A 21,525-nucleotide genomic window follows, 5' to 3' on the forward strand; every position below is an offset into this window, starting at 1 on the left:
TTCGGAAAATACTTTTTTTCTTTTTGATGGGGAAATCATTTTCCTTGAAGAGATTGTTTTTTTGTCTTTTAGTGATAAAATATTATTTTTTTGATCAATTTTTCTATTATACCAAATACAAGAAAATGCAGAAAAGATGTATTTCGGAAACAAACTAAGTTCTAAGTAACTAAGCAAGAAGGTGAGATGGGCAAGGCTGAAAAGTGTGATACAAAAGAAGAAAAAAGGACTGGGATACTTCAAAAACCCACCAAGGCCAAACCACAAATTATGAGCCCAAATAATTGTATCCTTATATAGTTTGTACTGCAAAAAAAGAATTGTAAATTATACTATGACTTTAGGTTAATGGCATCAGAGTTTTCTCAAAATTAGAAATCTTGAAGCTTGTTTGAGAGAAATTCTTTTTTATCATTCTACAGAGAATGTAATTCATAAATTTATTATTTTCATTTGAAATAAATTTAATTTTTAATAAATAAGTATTTCTAAAATAATTTAGCAATTTGACTAAATTTTTTATAATTATAATAAATTATTAGAATATACATATATTTTAATCTTTAATTAAATTTGAAAATTTTTCTTAATAATAAAGTTTTCGTATATACATAGACTCCATAATCAATTGTTAGATGCTAGAAACTATTTTTTTTTAGTGAAGGTTGACTATTAAATATATTTTTATAATAAAATATAAAGAATTAAAAAATAAAATATAAAATACCTTATGATAAAAAAAATATTTTCATTTCTTAAATGTCAAACAACATAGTTACTTTGAGATTATAAATTTTGACACATAAGAATCCATCTAGCACAAAAAACCATATTCCAACAAAGAATTCTAATGATGCAAATCCTACTAGCTGAAAGAATCATATTCTGACAAGAGTCCTACTCTAACTATAGGAGTCCTAATGATATTAAGAGTCTAAATGACATCAAAAATTCAAGTGATATTAAGAGTCTAAATGACATCAAAAATTCAAGTGATATTAAGAATCCTAATCCAACTAGAATTCAATATCTATTTCACACCCATGAAGACCCAATTATTAGGTCCAAGACTAAAAAGATAAAAAGAGCTCTCAATGGACTTATTCAGAATGTTTGGGCTAAAAATACATCAAGGCTTAAAGAGTTAGATTCAAATTCAAGACTCATTAATCTAATTTAATTTATTAGGCTTTAATAAATCTAATATGTGTTTAATGAGTATAAATGAGCACATAAGGGAATTTGGGCCTAATTAGCTCCACCAAAAATAATCCAATGGCTTAAAGAAATTAGAGTTTCTTAATTTTAATGGCGGCTGGATAGTATTTTGAGAGTATTAGAATTTTATTTTTAGTTAGAATATTTATCACTATCCCGTTTGAGCTATAATTTTTTAATAGCTTAGAATTAGGGTTTTCTGAAGGCTATAAAAGCCTAGTACAAATTTTTAAGTTCATTGATTGATGATTAATATATTTTATGAGTTTATACTCTATCTTTAGTTCTTGTTTAGAGATAAATCGAACTTATCAAGCAATTTATTGTCTGTGGCGTTCAAATTCGATTTATCAATTTAGAATCCATAATAAATTGTGGCATCTTCTACCTCTAATACCTTAGGTTTGATAATTTAATATACTTAGAGGGTCTAATGTTTTCATTAATCTGGTACTAGATAGATATTGAAGAATGAAATTAAACTTGCATACGGATTTAATCTTTTAATATAGGTTAGGTTCGTATCGCTCTTTTTAATTTAATTGCTAAATTAAATTTTTACCTTACACTTATTTTTAAATCTAGTATATAACTTTATTGCCTTAATTATAGTAATGTATTTTTACATTAATTTTTATTTTTATTTTGGAAAGTTTATTAGTCAAAAATTACTATCTTGACAACAATTTTGCGATGATAAAAAATCTGAGCAATATTGGACTTGTTGACCCACGTCTACATATTTTAGAGAACATAATACAAACGATTAAAAAAACAAAAAAATAGAGACGAAGATATGCTATTAAATTATATGTTAGTTTACTTAAATACCATTATTTATTATTATGAGAAGAGTCTGCAATATTAATTTAATTTTTCCATTGCTGAAATTACAGTTATTATCAGTCAATTGTAACTAATAATTTTGTGGAACGCTAAATTAGAATTAATGTCAATATATATATATTATTAAAATTTGAAAAAGCTGAAAATAATGAATTTTTAGTTCAAAGAAAAGTAAGGAAGGAAATAGTTGATGAGCCTTTTTAATTAAGTCAACTTTGAATTTTAGAAAATGTCAAAATTAGAGCGAACGAGGTGAAGTGGACAAATTGAATTTAAAAGAAAGAGAAAAATCGTTAGTTTTAAAAATGAGAATACAGAGAGAGAGTGTGGGTTGGGTCGGAGAAGAAGAAAAGAAAGGGAAGAGATGATGTCTTATCTCAGCAAACATAACTCCAAAAGTGATAAGGAGTTAAGATAAGGAAACCCAACCCCAAGCAAGCACGTGCCTTCACAATTATAGCACACCTACTTTTGTGGGCCAATTTTTTTCTTATATGAAATTAAATACACAATTGGACCCCTTGATTCCCATATTATCTCTACCCCTCTATTAATTATCCTTTTTCAAATATATCCATTTGAAATGAATAACCGACTCATATTACAATCCTAAATATTATGGTAGTAATATCTATGTTAATTAATATATCAGTTTTTTTTCTAATATTTACTTACTAAACTATAAGTAAAAAAATAAATTATTTATTATATTTTAATTATTTGTTTAAAGTAGGGTGTGTGTATGATAAATAAATCAGTTCGACTCATGTCATTGATCAAGTAATTCGAATTAGTCTCTTGTAAGTAAGAATTATTGATTTAACTTCACAATATATTTTTTTCTCTTAACAAATTTTCAGTTAAATAAAATTTGTCAATACATACTCATCTAACGGTTCATATTATGCTATTAATTAAAATGCTATTGTATTTTATTATGTAAATAAAAAAATAATATAGTGCATCTAGATGGTATTAACAGACAAGTTTCTGCATATATAATATATGGTACTAAATTATCATTTATACAAGTAACATAGTACTAACATGCCAACATGATTAGTATAATATAAATTACACAAATTTTCCGATCCTATAAATAGGAAAGAACCCTGAGAAAAGTAGATACTAACTGACCCAGTTCAAGCCTGAAAATAATAATTATTATTATTATACAAACTTAATTATTGTCAAACTGATCATATTATATACAATCGTCGGTGCTATTTATCAATCTTAATTATGACACTGATTATTCTGATGCTTTTTCTGGGTTACTTGAACACCACTTCCATTGGAATATTCAATAATGCAACTTTCCATTAGGACAAACAGATTCCTGAGTATCTGTTAACCAATAACTTATCACTCGCATGCCATGGAAAACTTGCTTAATGGAGTTGGCCGAACAGACAGCCACCACTAATGTCTAAAGTAAGACAATGTTGTATTTGTACAGTGGTGAAGCTGAAGTGATACCCAAGTATAGTATAGTATTCTTACACGGTATTATCCAGGGACAGACAGTACTTATCAGGTTCTGATGACGGCGTTAGGGGAATAATTTTGTGTGCTGTGAAAAACTGACGCCGTCTTTGATCGTATCACATGTTGCGGTGGGCTCCTAGAAGATAGTGCAGTTGTCAGGCCGTGAAAATTGACACTGGTTATGGTATCCTGAGGATTACCGTTTCAGGAATTCATAATAAATTGTTTTTATTATGTGATGACTGGTGATCATCAACTTACAATTTGTGGTTCTTAAGACTTTTTGTTTTGGCTTAATTGCCAAAAGAATTCTCTACATTATATTTATTATTAAATCTAATATATAGTTTATAATATTTTTTAAAAATTTTAGCCATATTTTCATATTAATTTTAATTTTTTAGTCTTAGATGAAATTATCAATTTATTAATTTAGCATAAATTTTAACAATAATAAAAAAAATAAGAGGCTGAGTCAACACTTCCATTATTAAAATGCAACTGTTTAAGTATATATGATTAAGGGATAATTATAAATTTAGTCTTCAGTTTCTAATTTTTTATTTTATTGTTTGAATTATTTTTTTATCTAATCAATTATCTGAATCTACTAATCTATATATATTATAGTATCTTTTATGGATTGTACATATTAAAGTAATAATTTAATTTATTTCACACATAAAATTATCTAAATATTCTTATTCATCCTTACTAAAGAAAATATTGGATTAAATTTTTTTATTTTTTTATTTATTTTTTAAGAAAAAATTTACTCATCATCTTTTAATTTTAAAAATTTATTTTTTGAAACACTTAATATTTTCTTTTTTCTCCTCTTATTGTTTTAAGGTGAAAAAATATATGTTTTTAGATGAATATATGAAAATAAAATAACAAGTAAATAATATATAATTTTTAAATCTTTATTTGAATGAATGAAAAAAATAAAAAAAATATTTTTTCTTTTTTTAATTTGTTAAAAGCAAATGAAATATTTTTTTAAAATAGTGTTGAGAATGGATAAAAATAAAAATATAAAAGAAGAAAATTAAAAGAAATATGATATTATTTTAAAAAAAATTATTTAAGTCAATTTATTATTTAAAATAAGTCAAATAAGAATTTTAATGGTTATATAAATTTTTATAAGCATAAAATTCCCAGAAAAACTAATTGTTATTTGACGATTCCAATGAGAAAGATCTATAATTAATCAACCTATAAAGCCAAATTCTGTATAAAAGAATATTCAAAGTCTTGTACCTTCTTTGCAATTTCCTTTTGAGCCAGAGACAAAAAATTGAAATATGTTAGATTATATTAAAATATATTTATTAATTTTTTAATAATAATATCTGTTGTAAATATAAATAAAAATTAGAGATTTGAGCCTTATATTCTATTAATCTTGACTCTGAGTTCTTAGACCTAGTATTTTTATTTTTCTATTATATCTTTTATTTATAAGTTCTAAAAAGATTAAAGACACGACATTTATATTAAGAGTAATCTTATATTGTTGACTTTGATTTTCGATTTTTTCTTAATTAATGGAGCATATAATATTTTTATAAAAAAAGCTAATGTTTAAAATTATTTTTTAAATTAATTAAATAATTAAAAAATATATTATATGCCATATCACGTAAGTAAGAGTTGGAATAAGTTAATGTGAGATGTTTGTATGGAATAGTATAAAGTAATATATCTTCATAGTATTCAATAAGGTATATAATATCACATATATTACTATCCCATTAGATGTTAAATGGTAAATAGAATAGATTTTATATAATTTTATTTGATTAAATGTTCATAAACAAATTAATTAGAAATTTACTAAATTTATGTTGATAATCAAGTGTTCATAATTTTATTAGATGTTAAGTTAATAAATTATTTATTGATCGATAAATTAATTAAAATACTAATCTAATCTAATTAATTAATTAATTGATACCTCACTTAGTGAATTTCTTTAGTTCCTATACTATTAATTTATAAACTTTATTGTATAAAGTTGATGAGATAAAACCCAAACCTAGATAGTTAATATGAAAAAAAAATCTGATAAATTAACCTGAAAATTGATCTAAATTTCAAAAGTAACCTAAATTAGAGATTATGTGAATCTAATTTAATCCGAGCTCATAATAATTAAATTTGAAGAATAATCTTATAAAAAGACTCGAGACTTATCTAATCTTATCTATTTCTATACTGAAATAGTCTAAAATTAAAATATTTAAATTTTAAAATAACTTAAACTTGAATAATCTGAATCTGAAATTACTAAATTGATATAATCCAAAATACAAAATAATATATGTTTGCATCTTGAATTACCGGTGAAAACACATGAGTGGGGAATAATCAAACTAAAGATCCCCATTAGTGAAAGGTGACACCAATGCTTAGTTTGCTTACCTTAATTAGTAGTCTCTTATTTCATTATTTTTTTCCCAAAAAAATAAAAATAAAAATAAAATCAACAAATTGTCATGACATCAATATATATATATATATATATATATTATAATATTAGAATTAGCATATCTAATCATGTAAAGCATAATTCTAAAAGAATTGACAAATTCTTAAATGAAGAGGCACAACACTATTGTACCAAAATATAGCAACTCTTGGGAGTTTCTAAAAGACACTACTAAACTAGTTCTGTCTTTTCTTGCTGGCCATCAAACTATAACAAAAGTTATTTGCTAGTGACTAAGCATATTTTATTATTATATTATAATTATATAATAAAAATAATATGGTTGCCTTATCAGTAAAGAAGATGGCACCTGGTTTTGTGTTCTGAGGCCTTCTTCCATTGACAAACTTGGAAGTGATAAGTTATTGGCTTTTTATGGACTGGTGATGATATTTTATAAAATAAAATTGGGTGAATAAGTCCAATTGTTTTTCTTTTGTTTACTTTCAATTTAATGTACAACTGTCCTTACTTCCTTCTTTCCTGCCTGGCCTGTCATAACATTAAATAAGATACACTTGAAAATGGAGTATCTCTGTGCCGGACACGTGTCGGACACAAGATACTGATAAACGCTCATTTTTAAAGAAAACTTACGTCAGCACATGTGTAATAAATTCCATTGTTTATTTATGAAATTCGACACGATTCTTTTTGCATCAAATTTATCATTTTTACTAATTATTTTAAATAATAATTAAATCCTTAAATTTATATAAAATTGGAAAATTAGCTTTAGATTTAATTTCTTATATCCAACTAATCCATAGTTTGTGCGAAATAATTCATTATGTTAAAATTAAAATATAATTATATGAAGTATATTAATATTTTAATAGTTTATTTTAATTAAATTTAAATATAAAAAGTGGGACCATCTTGAATGTAAAAAAAAAAAATAATCGAAAGAGATGATTCGATATTATATTCGGTGGTCCATTTCAATGATTTTTAGATTAGTAATAACAGAAAAGAAAGAATAGAATATTAGAGAAAGATTGAGTAGAAAATTCCTTTATTAATAAGGCTACTACTTCGCCTGCAGCCAAACTTTAAAATTTACAGTATTGGACATATAATAGCTTAATTTCTCCTCTAAAAAAAAAATTATAGAAAGATAAATATATTATCCGATTGAAATCTATTAAAACAACTATTTTATTTGAAAAAAAATACAAAAAAAAAAAAAGTAAAACAAAAAATAAATAAATTTAAAAAATATTTTAGTACTATAATATATGTTGATAAACTAATATAAATTCATTTAAAAATTTTATCTATTTTATTAAAATTTAATTATATAAATTTAAATACGTAAAATAATATTAAATTTTTGCTTCAAAATGAAATTAACTGCATATAAGCTTGAAAATGTTCCCACAAAACCCAATCTTTTTAAGAATCATCTCAAAGAATGAGAACCCTTCTTGCTTTTTCTTTTTCTTCAAACTATGGGATCACCTCTTGGACTACAATTGGGTTCTCTTGAATAACAATGATATTCTATGAGATATATGAAATTTTACTGTTTAGAAATGTGGAGAATTTTAAGGATGACATGACAAGAGTGTTGTAATTATTTAAGTTTTGTATTGATATTGGAAGATAATTATACATTAGATACACATATTGACAATAATAATGCAAGAATACAAGAGATTAAAATAAAAAATTGTACAGGTCTTTAATTTCCTATGTTCAAGCTGAATTTGGGTTTTAAATCACGAGCTAAGCAAAAGATTGATGCACTAACTTATTGAAATTGAAGAAGGAAAAGGGTAACTTCCAAGCATATCTTAGATTAGGGTTAATGTATCTAAGTTTTGTAATATTACACTATGAGGTTATTTTATCTTTAATAATTAATTATAATATTTCTTTTTATTTGATGAAATTAACTATTACTTCATTACATCATATTTTTTTTATATTTAAAATCAATCATATCTTTTTAAATAGAGAAATTTTAATATTTTTGAGTCTTATTAAATTACACTGATAAATTTCTCTGTTTTTAATAATTAATTTTAACATTTTTTCAAAAATATTAAAATAATTATTTAATATATGAAAATTTTTCAATAGTGATTTAAAATTTGTTAGAGAAATGTTAATCATTATGATATTTAAAAATTAAATAGATATTTCATAGTTAACATCTATTTTTAATTAAAAAAAGAATAGTTTAATAGAATTTAAAAATATAAATATTATAATTAATTATTAAAAATAAGAAAAAATATATGAATATAATAGAATAAAACTTAAAAACGTTAAAATAATTAACCTCTTTTAGATTGTTAAAAACATTGTTACCATGATGATAAGGACCGCAACACACAAAAAAAAATAAAAAATAAAAAATAAAAAATAAAAAATAAAAAATAAAGGAAGTATATGTTATTGAAGTTGGCTTTTGAAACTTTTTAATTTGCATAATTAGAAAGTGAAAATGGGATCTTTTAGTAATGCCGCCCCTTTAATATACTTTTATGTGTTGAGACTTGAGACCACCAACAATCAATAACTTATCAATTTTATTTTCAGAACCAAAATCATATAATACTATGGACAATAAGGTACGGCCTTTAACAGAAAAAACCTGAATAAAGCAACTAGGTACTATCTACAATGGTACTTTATAGGGGACCTTAATTATATTATCTCATTTAAAAATTTATTTTTATCTTAAAAATTTAACAAATGATATAATTAATAATATATCAATATTAAACTTATTATTTTAAAGCTTTTTTAATAAAATTTTAAAATTTAAAACTTTTTAATATTCATATATTTTAATTACATTTATAGATTAATAATAACTTGTTATAATTAATCCATTAATTAGTTAGTATTCAAAGTATGAATAGTCTTTATCTACAAACTTGGTATCAACTTTCTAACTTTAAGCCTAACCTTATCAACTTGAGATTACATGAATATTTGCTCATGAATTACATCAACTTGTTCAACTGTTGACTTGATAATATAAACAACCTTTTCACTTTTTGAATATTTTAAGAAAATAAAATTAAAAGTGGAGCAAAACTCCCTATTGCTTTTTATTTCTTTTTTTTTTTTTTTGAGGTTGTACAACTTTTTCTCACTTCACCTTTTCTTAGATAAATGCAATAATACAATGTACAATTTGATTTGCTATAGGCAAGAAAATGGGTTTTGTTTCCACTATAATGGAATTGGAAGCCCTTTTTCTTGTCTATGAAAATGATAGCATATTCTCATCTTTATACTAATGTTTCATAATTAGAGAATTGGGAGTCCAAATTAAATTAGAATATTGTTTTTCATGCCTCCTTCTTTTTATCAAAATGAAATTATGTTCCATTAGGAAATACTAACATAACCAAATGCATGTCTATTTTTATTTATATGTTGGTTGACATAATTACCTTAATGGGTGTAGAACTTAAATTCTTTTGTGCATTTGGGAATCATATAAGATCTATTTATTAATTCAATCATTTCCTTTCCTTGTTGTTTTCCTCTCAAGTGGAGATATTAATATGATATAATATAATATTTATTGTAATTAAGTATATTTTTTAATAATTATAATTACTAGCGAGAGAGAGAAATATTAATTATTTAATTTAAATGATTATCTTTATATTTGAAATAATTAATTATTTCTTAAGAAATTAATATAGTTTGATGAATTTATTTATTATCAATCTTTTTAATTATGTGTGAAGATAAATTTCTATCAATTAAAATTAATTTACTTCAGAGTTTTCGAATTTAAATTTTCTAGTTTTTGTTTACTAATAGAGAAATGAGTTATTATACTAATAGTAAGAAAATAATTACTAAATTAAGCAATTAATTTACATATTATCAATATCATTTAGTTTATTAATCAAATATTATATTATTAGTTTAAATCATTAAATATTTATGTAACTTTATGATTTTACTTTTTCTATGAAAATATTAATCTAATAATACAAATCTACATTACCAACAAAATCAATATACAACACAGAAGAAGGAAGGATTCTTGGAGATGTTGCAATTGGTTTATTTTTTTTCTTTAAATTTGATAAAATACAATTCAAAAAAATATTGACAGATAATTGAAAAAGTTAAATTATAAATAAATATAAAAGAAAGGTCCAAAATCACATGTAAACAACACAAACCAAACCAGAAAAAGAAAAACAAAAGAAACACAGAACATACCACTTGGCTTCAAGAGACGCCACTTTTGACCTCTCTTATCAATATCATCTACCGTTAGTTAACGGTCCGTTTATCAATACCAGCAGCACACTCCGTTAAGTAGCGCATGGGTTCCGTCTCTCCCTCTCTCTGTCTTCTATTTAACTCCGTCTCTTTTAACACCTTCACTTTCTCTCTCTTTCTCTTTTTCTCTCTCTCTAAAATGGGGATCGAATTTGATAGCCTCTGTTTTAGGGTTGATTTCAAGCTCTCCTTTTAGGTAATTTTCGAATCTATTACAATTTTTATTTACTTTTTTTTTAGGGCTTAGGGTTCTATTTTTGGTCTGATTTTATTACTTCGTATCTCTACTTTTTTGTTTTCTGCTATATTTTCATAGATTTTTCTTTTTAGATTCTAGGGATTGTTAAATTGAATTGGGAATTTTTTTTATCTACTCTGTTTGTTTGATGAGAAAGTGAAAGAAAGTATTTTTCTATAAGATTCTAATCTCTTGAGAGTTCTATAATCTGGATATCCAATAAAGCTGGAAACTTTCACTTCATATTATGATTAAAAGATCCTGTTTGTTTTTGAATTTTGAAGAGTTCAGTTTCTTTTAGCTGTGATGGAATTATGTGGATTTCTTTCTTTTTTCTTTTAGTTTACTTTCATTTATTGATTATTATGTAAATAGATAGGTTGAAGTTTACTTTCTTTTGTTATTTGTTTGGTAGGCAAATGGTTGTAATTATGTAAATTTTAATTGAAGTCAAATTTTTTATTTTGTTTATTTAATCATTTTGTTTGTCTCTCTGCTTTACCTGTTGCTTTTCTTTTTAATTTTTATCTTGGGCAGGTTGGTGATGGACAAATGAAATTGATGCCATTACTTGCTGTTTTTCGGATTTGTTGATGAATATTTCTGAACTATTAATGTGTGAAGCTTTGAATCTTTAAAGATGCAGAGATTTATGAGTTGTTTGTTTGGTTTTGTTGATTGATTGGGAGGTCTGCTGATCTCTTCTGGGTTTCCATTTTAATTTATGGTGCTGCTGTTTATAAAATTGTGACAACTGTGGTGGGCTTGCAAGTCTCAACTCAGAATTGAAAAAAAGAGAAGGGAAAAGAAAAAGGATGGGGGAAGCTCTCCTCACAACATTGACAATGGAGAATTATCATCCATCTACACTTCTGTCAATGGATTCAGGTTCTCTGACACATGAAGAATTAGAGAGAGAGATGAATCGATCGGTTATTCTTTCTCGGCCCCCGGATATTAATCTCCCATTATCGTCTGAGCCTAGCCCACCTCCTTCCTTGGCCTGGAATGATCCATGTGACATCTTAGATGTTAGTCTTGCACCTCAAACTTATGAGGTTGAGGCAGTAGTTAATATGCCCAAAGTTGCAAAGAAATGCACAAAACGGCTTGATAGTATTTGGGGTGCGTGGTTTTTCTTTAGCTTCTATTTCAAGCCTGTTCTGAATGAGAAATCAAAGTGCAAGATAATAAGGGATAGCAATGGCGTGTCTGGGTATGAGAAATCAGATCTGCAGCTTGATGCTTTTCTAGTTCAGCATGACATGGAGAACATGTATATGTGGGTTTTTAAGGAAAGGCCTGAAAATGCCTTGGGTAAGATGCAGCTGAGGAGTTACATGAATGGACATTCTCGCCAAGGGGAGCGTCCATTTCCTTTCAGTGTTGATAAGGGCTTTGTTCGCTCTCATAGGATGCAGAGGAAGCATTACAGGGGTCTCTCTAATCCTCAGTGTGTTCATGGCATAGAAATTGTTAGATCACCCAATCTCATGAATCTTGATGAGGAAGAAAGGAAGAGGTGGATGGAGCTTACAGGCCGAGACATAAATTTCTCAATTCCTGCTGAAGCAAGTGATTTTGGTTCTTGGAGGAATCTTCCAAACACTGAATTTGAGCTTGAGCGCCCTCTTCATCCATTAAAGAGTAATGGAAATTCCCATCCAAGAAAATTGCTTAATGGTACTGGTTTGAATCTGTCTACCCAGTCATCAGACCATGGCAATGGTGAGACCATGGACCTTTCTCCTGTCTGCCACAAGCGCAAGAAGGATTATTTGCCACATGGAAATGATGATGAATGTTTGGCTAACAATTCGCATGGTGAAAGGGTTGATATGAATATTCATCCAGTTGAGCCAGCATGGATAAACGAGTTCAGCGGGGTAATGAAGAATGTATATGGGCCTGTTACAGCAGCGAAAACAATATATGAAGATGATGAATCATTCTTAATCATCATCAGCTTGCCCTTTGCAGATCTTCAAAGGGTGAAAGTCACTTGGAGAAACACTAATTTGCATGGAATCGTGAAGATATCTTGTATAAGTACAGCCTGCATGCCATTTATTAAGAGACATGATAGGACATTTAAGCTAACAGATCCAACACCAGAGCACTGCCCTCCGGGGGAATTCATTAGGGAAATTCCCCTACCAAACCGTATTCCAGAAGATGCAAAACTGGAAGCATACCGGGATGAGACAGGAACTATGCTTGAAATTATTGTTCCTAAACATCGCGTAGGACCAGAAGAACATGAAGTCCGGGTATGCCTTCGCCCACTCCTCGGAGTGAATGGACATTTGTCAGCCTGAAAGAGTCATTTATTTGAAGATGTAAGAACGGTTAGAGTGGTTGGTGCTTCATTGTTTACTAACCCCATTCCATGAAGGAAATCTATGAAATGATATGCATTTTTTTTTTGTTTCTGGATTGCATTTCTATTTTCATCCATTGCATGTATGTTTTGTTATAGGTATTTTGACAATTAGGTTACTTTTCTGTTGAAGATCTTAGGCTTCACTAGGGAAATTATTATCATCAAGGGAAAACAGGAAACTGAATAAAACTGCTCTGACTTTAACATGTATTAGATGACTGTAAATTGCAAGGGCTTTTTGTCTTTCATTGATTTTTCTATTATGACATTGGATGAATATGGCATTTACATTGAAATGGTGCTCTACGACCTAGACAATATTTTTATACAAGTTCTATACTCTATCAATCGCCCTGATTTATCTGAATCATGTATAATGGGGACTTGTTCTGTTAGCAGTTTTCATGACCCGCAGCTGATATTCCATGTAATTGTAGGTAAACAGGAAACAACTAATCAATCTTCTTCATAGTTTTGTTATTGCATACATGGGATGGGATTGCCTACCTCGTATAGTTGAGCAGGTTTAAAATGAAAGTTTTATAAATCTTGTTCCAAAGTCACAGCTATGTGAAATGATCATTGCCAAATGGAGTTTGTTTTATGTTTTCTTAAAACGTCTTTTGGTCAAGCCACCTTATATGCATTGATGTCATAGATTATTCAGCAACTCTCGTAGCCGTTATATGTTAATTCTGTTATCCCTGGCCTGCTACAGAGTTTGGGTGTGGGTCAAAACTGCAGATATTAGAATGAATCAGTGGTTCTGGTAGTAAGTTATTTGATGGGATATGATATGAAAGGCCATCTTAATCAAATACTCTTTTTTGCTTATCTAATGCTCTTTACTTTTCACTTTGGCACTAAGTCACAAAGCCATAGGTCCTTGTACAACACTAATTGGAGAAAGTGGGCACATGGAGGACTACAAGGGGAGATTGACTTAGTGGCCCTTTTTTTTTTTTTTCCCTTTTCTTTCTTATAGTATCTTTTAAAGGTTGCCCTTTATCCAATAGTATCAACTATTCTTGATTTGGATGAATATCATATTTGATACGAAATCTGTGTAGTGTGACTTGTTCATTGTTGAGAAATTTGTGGGTCCCTAGAGATAAAAATAGGGAATATGCAAGAGAAATTACTATTTAATTACAAATTAAGGGTGTCTTTTTTTTATTATTAGTATTATTAAGAAAACTTTAATAAAGGGGAAAAGAAGAAAATAGTAAATTATAAGTTTGTGCTGATTTTGCAAAACAAAGAGGTGATAGGTTATACATGGATAGGGGGAAAGTGTTGATGCAATGGTCAAAACAGCAAAAACACAACCACTTCCATAATGCGTGAAATGGGACAAAGTGCCAACTTTGACAATTTCCCTACCAATAATTCAGCCGACCCACCAATAATTCTTGCTTTTGAGCTTTTCTAATAAGGTAAGGGCAAAGAAAGGGACACACACACACACGAGAGTCCTGTTGATTGTAATGTAGAGGCTGATGAATGAGTGGTGAAGGTGTGATTATTAGTCCAACAAAATAGATTAATCAAGGAAAAAAATTTAAGGGAAGATGAAGATGAAGATCCATTGATGGTAATGGGCATGAGTTTCCGCGTGAGACCCTACCATCTCAATCAATTGATGTGACAAGAAATTCCATTTTCCATGGTCAAATCTGTCCATAATTTCTGTAGATATATGAGATTAACCATTTCAATATTTATACAAGTTGCTTATCTGTAATTCGCTCTTTCATCTCCAGATTCTTATAAAAATCTTTGGCTATAAAACATATCATTAAAACCTTTTCTCCTTCTTTTTTATTTTATTTTATTATATATTTTCTTTTAAAAAAAGTTGTTGAGCTCGCTCTTAGTTTATTAAAATGTTACAATTAAATATAAATGGAACCATCTCCAGAAATATTAATGTAATATATATATATATATAATGATCTATATATTTTTGGTACATCATGAAGAAATGTTTTATATAAACTCAATAAAGAAATACCCGCATATGTCCATAATTTCACTAAAAATTTCAAAAAACAGCCACAAGATCTCCCATAAATAAATAAAAAAATCATGTTTAATTCATAAAATAGAATAATAATTCTTAAAAAAATACAATAAAGAGAAAAATAGTTCTATTCTTTATTATTCATAAGTTTAAACTAACTATTAAACATTATATTTAATAATATATATACGGTAATAATGGATATGGTAGTAATAGGTGGTGATCAGGGTGTGACGGTGGTGGTAGGTGAAAGTAGTGATAGCAATGGATAATAAAATAATAATATTAAATAAGTTCAAGATAAATAACTAATTATTTTTTAACTCGTCATAAAATGAATATTTTATAAGATTAAAGAATAATAATGTTTTCTTGAAATCTTAAATAAAATTTTGAAATAATTATCCTATTCCTTGGCTATGTGTTCATGAACCAAATAGCCAAAGTTTCTAGCCAAAAGCTTATGAGATTCAAAATCTAGGCAGATGGATCCCAACATTAATCCTCCTATATCAGCTGCTTTTGGTAGCAGCATAACCTCAGCCTCCAGCCCCATCTTTTCATATCTTAGGAAAATTTGTCCTTATCATTAACTATTTTCTTCTTCTTCTTCTTCTTCCAAATTTGTTATTAAAATGGCAGCCTAAACATCAACCAGCCCCCAATGTCAATCACTCTGCAATGTGTAAGCCTAATAATAACTGATATTAATATTAAAACATGCATATATAAAATAATAATAAATCAAAGTCCATGAATTTCAATTCAGAATAGCAGGACTATTCTGAACTTCATTAACTTTCACGACACTAAATTAGCAAATGTACGTATATTTGATTATTTAACTTAATCAATCAAAAAAAGAGAAGAAAAAAAAGTGAGAAAAGAAGAAATCTGAAGGGTTAGTTCAGTCGTCAGAAGGATGATTTATCATGAAGTGATTTAGGGTAAACTTAAAGCTGTGGAAAATTGTATTGTTACATTCGTTCATACAATACAATATAATTTTTTGTTTTATTCAGTGAAGTGGAATGATAATATTTTTGTGCATCCCATTTAGCCTAAATTTGTAATAAGAAATAACAATCCTGTCAAAACTAAAAGATTCAGAAAAGAAGATATGTTTCTGTATAACTCTAACCTCAAGTTCGTGATACTATTAACTTCCTTCAGAAATGGCAAAACATTGGCCTCTGTAACAGTAAATGAAAATTTAGAGGATGGAAGTGTTATCCTGAGTAAGCTATTTTTCTCTGAAATTTATGTGGGTCATACTAAAGTTCTCTTGAAAGTTTTCTGGAATTTCTTGTGAGTTCGCTCTGAAAATGAGAATTCTAACAAAGACATTGGGATCTCTGATTTCCTGCAAAGAAACATTAATAAAGATAAATGTAACAGCTCCGTGTTATGATGTTGAGAAAATTCACACTCCGAGTGGCACTGTTAATATTATAGCTGATTCAGTTGGTCACCGACGACAATCCTGCACTAAAACTCATTTCGGTGGGGCGAATGGGAGGGTTGGGCAAAACTGCCGTGGCGAAGAAAGCCTGACAACGTTTCAGAGTCGTTCAAAATGAAAATCCAGAGACTTCTGAAGGACTTCAATTAGAAGTCTTCTCGGACATTTTTTTAATTGTTAAGAGGTTACTTTTGGGAGCATGAGTGCCCCTCCAGAGTCGCCAACTATTGCTAAAAAAAGTACTAGAAAGGTGTAAAGGACTGCCCCTTGCAATTGTCGCCAATAGTGGCTTGTTGGCTTCAAAGGGCAGCAGCAAAAACAGAACGGGAAATGAGTGAAGTTCAGTAGAATCAAAGTGGGTGATAAAGTCGCTGGAAGACATGGAAATAAAGGCATCATTTCCAAAATTTTGCCTGCATTCCCGCAGATTTGGAGATTGGCAAGCTTAGAGCTACAGAAAAATCATTGTGTATGATTGTACGAAATTAGTCACATCTATTCAGAAAATGCTGCAAAAGGAGGAAGAAATCTTATTTGTGAAATTGTAATATAATGAATCTTTTAGTAGGATAAGCACAACTGAACTGCCCATATTCTTTCTAATGAACTAAGTGTTGGATCATCCAAACAAACAAGGGGGAACGTTCTGCAGTCAAGAATAGAATGAATCTTTCTTTTATTCCATACCGAATCCCAACCAGCCCTTTAAGACTGATCTCAAAACAGTGAGAACTGGATTAGCAGTTAGTAAAGAGTTTAGCAAAGAAAAGAGCACGTCTCATGTCAAAAACGTTGCCGTTAAACAAGTAAAAGACACTGCACATTGAGGAAAAAGAAAAAAAAAAAACTGAAACCAAGAACGACAATATATCTTAAACAGATGTCGAAAATACAAGTCGAACAAATAGAAGTCTCTCCCGCTCGGAAAGACACCCAAAGGTAACACCACCTGCCCCATCAAAATTACAACACAAAATCTAAAAAACCATTGTATTGACTAGACGCATATGGTGCTCACTGCAGCTTAATCAACTTCTTCAATCTTAGGGCCAGCACCACTGCCACCAGCTGGAGGGACATCTTCATCCATACCACCTCCCATGTCTGGACCACCAGCACCCTGGTACATCTTGGCAATGATAGGGTTGCAAATGCTCTCCAGCTCCTTCATCTTGTCCTCGAACTCGTCCGCCTCAGCGAGCTGATTGGCATCTAACCATTGGATAGCCTGTTCAATGGCATCCTCAATCTTCTTCTTGTCATCTGGGGAAAGTTTGGAGCTGATCTTCTCATCCTTCACAGTGTTCCTCATGTTGTAGGCGTAGTTCTCCAAAGCATTCTTGGCATCAATCTTCTTTTTATGCTCCTCATCCTCAGCCTTGTACTTCTCAGCCTCCTGTACCATCTTCTCTATCTCTTCCTTGGATAATCTTCCTTTATCATTTGTGATGGTAATCTTGTTCTTCTGGCCAGTGGTCTTGTCCTCGGCAGAGACATTTAAGATACCATTAGCGTCAATGTCAAAGCACACAGTGATCTGAGGAACACCTCTTGGTGCCGGAGGAATGCCAGATAGCTCAAATTTCCCAAGTAAGTTGTTGTCCCTAGTCCTTGCTCTCTCACCCTCATAAACCTGGATCAAGACACCAGGCTGGTTGTCAGAGTAGGTAGAGAACACCTGCTCCTTCTTTGTGGGAATGGTGGTATTCCTTGGTATTAAAACAGTCATAACACCTCCAGCAGTTTCCAGCCCAAGAGACAAGGGAGTAACATCCAAGAGCAGCAAATCTTGCACCTTCTCATTGCCCTCGCCACTTAAAATTGCTGCCTGAACAGCAGCCCCGTAGGCAACAGCCTCATCAGGGTTTATGCTCTTGCAAAGCTCCTTCCCATTAAAGAAGTCCTGCAACAATTGCTGCACCTTAGGAATTCTAGTAGAACCACCAACAAGAACAACATCATCTACACTGCTTTTGTCCATTTTAGCATCCCTCAAACACTTCTCAACAGGCTCCATACACTTCCTGAAGAGATCCATGTTAAGCTCCTCGAATCTAGCACGGGTAATAGTTGTATAGAAATCAACACCCTCGTACAAAGAATCAATCTCGATAGTTGTCTGAGCAGTAGATGAGAGAGTCCTCTTAGCCCTTTCACATGCAGTTCGCAACCGCCTAAGAGCTCTAGGGTTCCCAGAGATATCCTTCTTGTGCTTCCTCTTAAACTCTTGCACAAAGTGATTAACCATTCTGTTATCAAAATCCTCACCACCAAGATGAGTATCACCAGCTGTGGCCTTCACTTCAAAGATACCCTCTTCGATGGTAAGCAATGAGACATCGAACGTACCACCACCCAAATCAAAGATCAATACATTCTTCTCACCAGCACTGCTTGCCTTCTTATCAAGACCATAAGCAATAGCAGCAGCAGTTGGCTCATTGATAATACGCATAACATTAAGGCCAGCAATAACCCCAGCATCCTTGGTCGCTTGACGCTGAGAGTCATTGAAATAAGCAGGAACGGTCACAACTGCATTCTTTATTGTTAATCCAAGATAAGCCTCAGCAATTTCCCGCATTTTAATTAGGACCATAGAAGAAATCTCCTCAGCAGAAAATTGTTTCTCTTCACCCTTGTATGCAACAACAATCATGGGCTTATCACCAGGACCAGCAATAACCTTAAAAGGCCAAAGCTTTATGTCACTCTGTACAGAAGCATCACTGTATCTCCTACCAATCAAACGCTTTGCATCTGTAAACCATACACAATTAAACTGTTAATATAATCCAACAACTTTAATATTCAAAACAACTTAATTACACTGTTAATGACCCAACAAGTTAAATTCTCGACTTATTTTTTAAAATATATAACCAGAACATTAAGAAGAAAAAAAAAATTCAACTGGGAATTAATCACAGAACCCTTTCACTAGCAACAAAATTACCATTTCTTAAATTTTAAACCTTTCTTTTTACGCACTCCATAAAAAATAATAGAAAATACCAGACTCCTAAACAATTATATAAAACAATTAGCATAAAGCTTAATTAATAGTTACCCAAATCTAACCATACAAGACCTAACAAAATCTGAATATTAATGTACAATCAAATATGCTCATAATCATAACCAGACCAGGTTTTTAGTTAAAATAAAATTAAAATTTTGCTGCAGGAAGAAGAGAGAGAGAGAGAGAGAGAGAGAGAGAGAGAGAGATAAAGAGAGTTAAAGTAATTACCAAAGACGGTGTTGACAGGGTTCATGGCGACCTGATTTTTAGCAGCGTCACCAATTAAACGCTCCGTATCAGTAAAAGCAACATAAGATGGCGTCGTTCTGTTCCCTTGATCATTAGCAATGATCTCCACTCTGTCATGCTGCCAAACTCCGACGCATGAGTACGTCGTCCCGAGATCTATCCCGATCGCTGGTCCGTCTCCTTTTCCGGCCATCTCTCAGATCAATTCAAACGCTCAGAATTTTTCAGAATAGAAAAGAAAAACAATCAAATTACAAAAGAAAAATAGAGCTTCTTTGGTAGAATAGACTAAGACAATGAAGAAGAAAAAGGCTGTCCATGCATTTTATATTTGTGGTTTGGTTTGTGCTTCGAGAATGTTCTTTTGAATCTGAGCCGTTGATTTTAATTGTACGGATGTCGAAATGAGATTTCCGTTTTTTCTCTGTTAGCTAAAGCGCGCGTAGATTTGTATTTTAATTATTTCTTTGGCTTCTGGTTGGTTCTCGAATTTTCTTTCTTTTTTTCTTTTCTTTAGTGTTACGGTTTCTGACAGTTGGACGGCGAGGAGGGACATCTCGTGCTGCGTCTCGGATACGGATGCGAGTACGAATATACGCTTGTCCGCGGGTTGTGGGCTTTTTTTGGGCTGAGATAGTTGAGGAAGAAGGTTGAGCTTGTCTAGGGAAGTTTAGAGCAGCCAATGAAAAGTTGTAATTCTATTATTTTGGTATGTGTTCCAGAGTTACAGTTAAAGAACTGTTTTTATTTATCAATGGGCATCAGGAATTAATGAGTTCTTGTGCTAGAAAATTGTATAAGAAACAAAATTATTTATTTATTTATCGGGTCTTGTTCCACGAAAAATGGGGCTGGACAATGCTTGTTGAGAAGAGGGGATGTGTATGGAACAGTGAATTTAAAGGATTCATTAGCTCAATATCCATCTCCTGGTGCACATAGATCATAATTCGTCGTAATCCTCCCCAATTCATTTCGATTGTGGGTCATGATGCATTTGTTAGCAAAAATGTGGATTGTCGTCCACATGCCATTGGAAAATATAATAGTTGGAAAAGGGGGGCTTTTTCTTAATTTAAGGTTTTCAAAATAAATAATTCTTATTTTAGAGTAAATTTTAAAAAGTATCCAGTTTTAGAGTGATTTTAAGAGAGTCAAAAGAGATTAAGAAAAGAAAGGTGTCCGCCTGATGGTGAGGCAGACAGATCTTTTCTCAGCCTGTCGATATCAAAACAAATTTGAAATTTTCATTGTTGAATAGTAAAGCCTAGCTGCATGACGCACCTATGCCTGTGGTACCCGTTACTGACATCTAAAAAGAACCTTTCTTTCTTTTTCCTTTTAATAATTTAGAGAAAAAAAGACAATTTTTATTATAAATTTAAATTTTTGTGTTAATAATTCTTTTAACAAATAATTTACTTCTCGATATCTTTAATAAATATAAATATTATTATATTTCTATTATATTATTAAACAATATCTAATATATACTATTTTATTAATTTAAGGATTAACTTTTTACTTATTTAATTTAATTTTATACTATATACTTTAACCATTTATCTTAAAAATTAGAGATAAATAAAATATTAGAATTAAAAAGATTAATAGAATTAACAACGATTAAAATATATTTAAAATAAAATAAAAAATATTTTAGTAGAAAAATATAATATACAATTAAACATATCACTTAAAGTCTTTATAATAATTAGAATTATTAATTATATAAAGAAAAAATTTTAAATAAATTTGAACACTTAATTTCTAATCCTGGAAAACCTATTCCAAAAAACTCGTCAACTTTTTACATAATAGTTTTTTAAATAT

General features: G+C 29.8%; 2 protein-coding genes across 2 annotated transcripts; one reads left to right on the forward strand and one right to left on the reverse strand.

The window, feature by feature from the left end:
• The first annotated feature begins 10,216 nt into the window (after positions 1-10,216).
• On the forward strand, positions 10,217-12,983 carry LOC8265994. The gene is made up of 2 exons (XM_002528385.4): positions 10,217-10,511; positions 11,091-12,983. The coding sequence occupies exon 2, from the start codon at positions 11,369-11,371 to the stop codon at positions 12,869-12,871; it is 1,503 nt and encodes a 500-aa protein (XP_002528431.1). The 5' UTR covers positions 10,217-10,511; positions 11,091-11,368; the 3' UTR covers positions 12,872-12,983.
• Positions 12,984-17,202: 4,219 nt separating this feature from the next.
• On the reverse strand, positions 17,203-20,004 carry LOC8265956 (heat shock cognate 70 kDa protein 2). The gene is made up of 2 exons (XM_002528386.4): positions 19,672-20,004; positions 17,203-19,181 (listed from the first exon to the last, which is right to left on the reverse strand). Exons 1-2 carry the CDS (start codon positions 19,883-19,885, stop codon positions 17,446-17,448), a joined length of 1,950 nt encoding a protein of 649 aa, XP_002528432.1. The 5' UTR covers positions 19,886-20,004; the 3' UTR covers positions 17,203-17,445.
• Between the last annotated feature and the right edge of the window lie 1,521 nt (positions 20,005-21,525).

The sequence above is a fragment of the Ricinus communis genome, chromosome 6 (assembly GCF_019578655.1).
Source record: "Ricinus communis isolate WT05 ecotype wild-type chromosome 6, ASM1957865v1, whole genome shotgun sequence".
Lineage (NCBI taxonomy): Eukaryota > Viridiplantae > Streptophyta > Magnoliopsida > Malpighiales > Euphorbiaceae > Ricinus > Ricinus communis.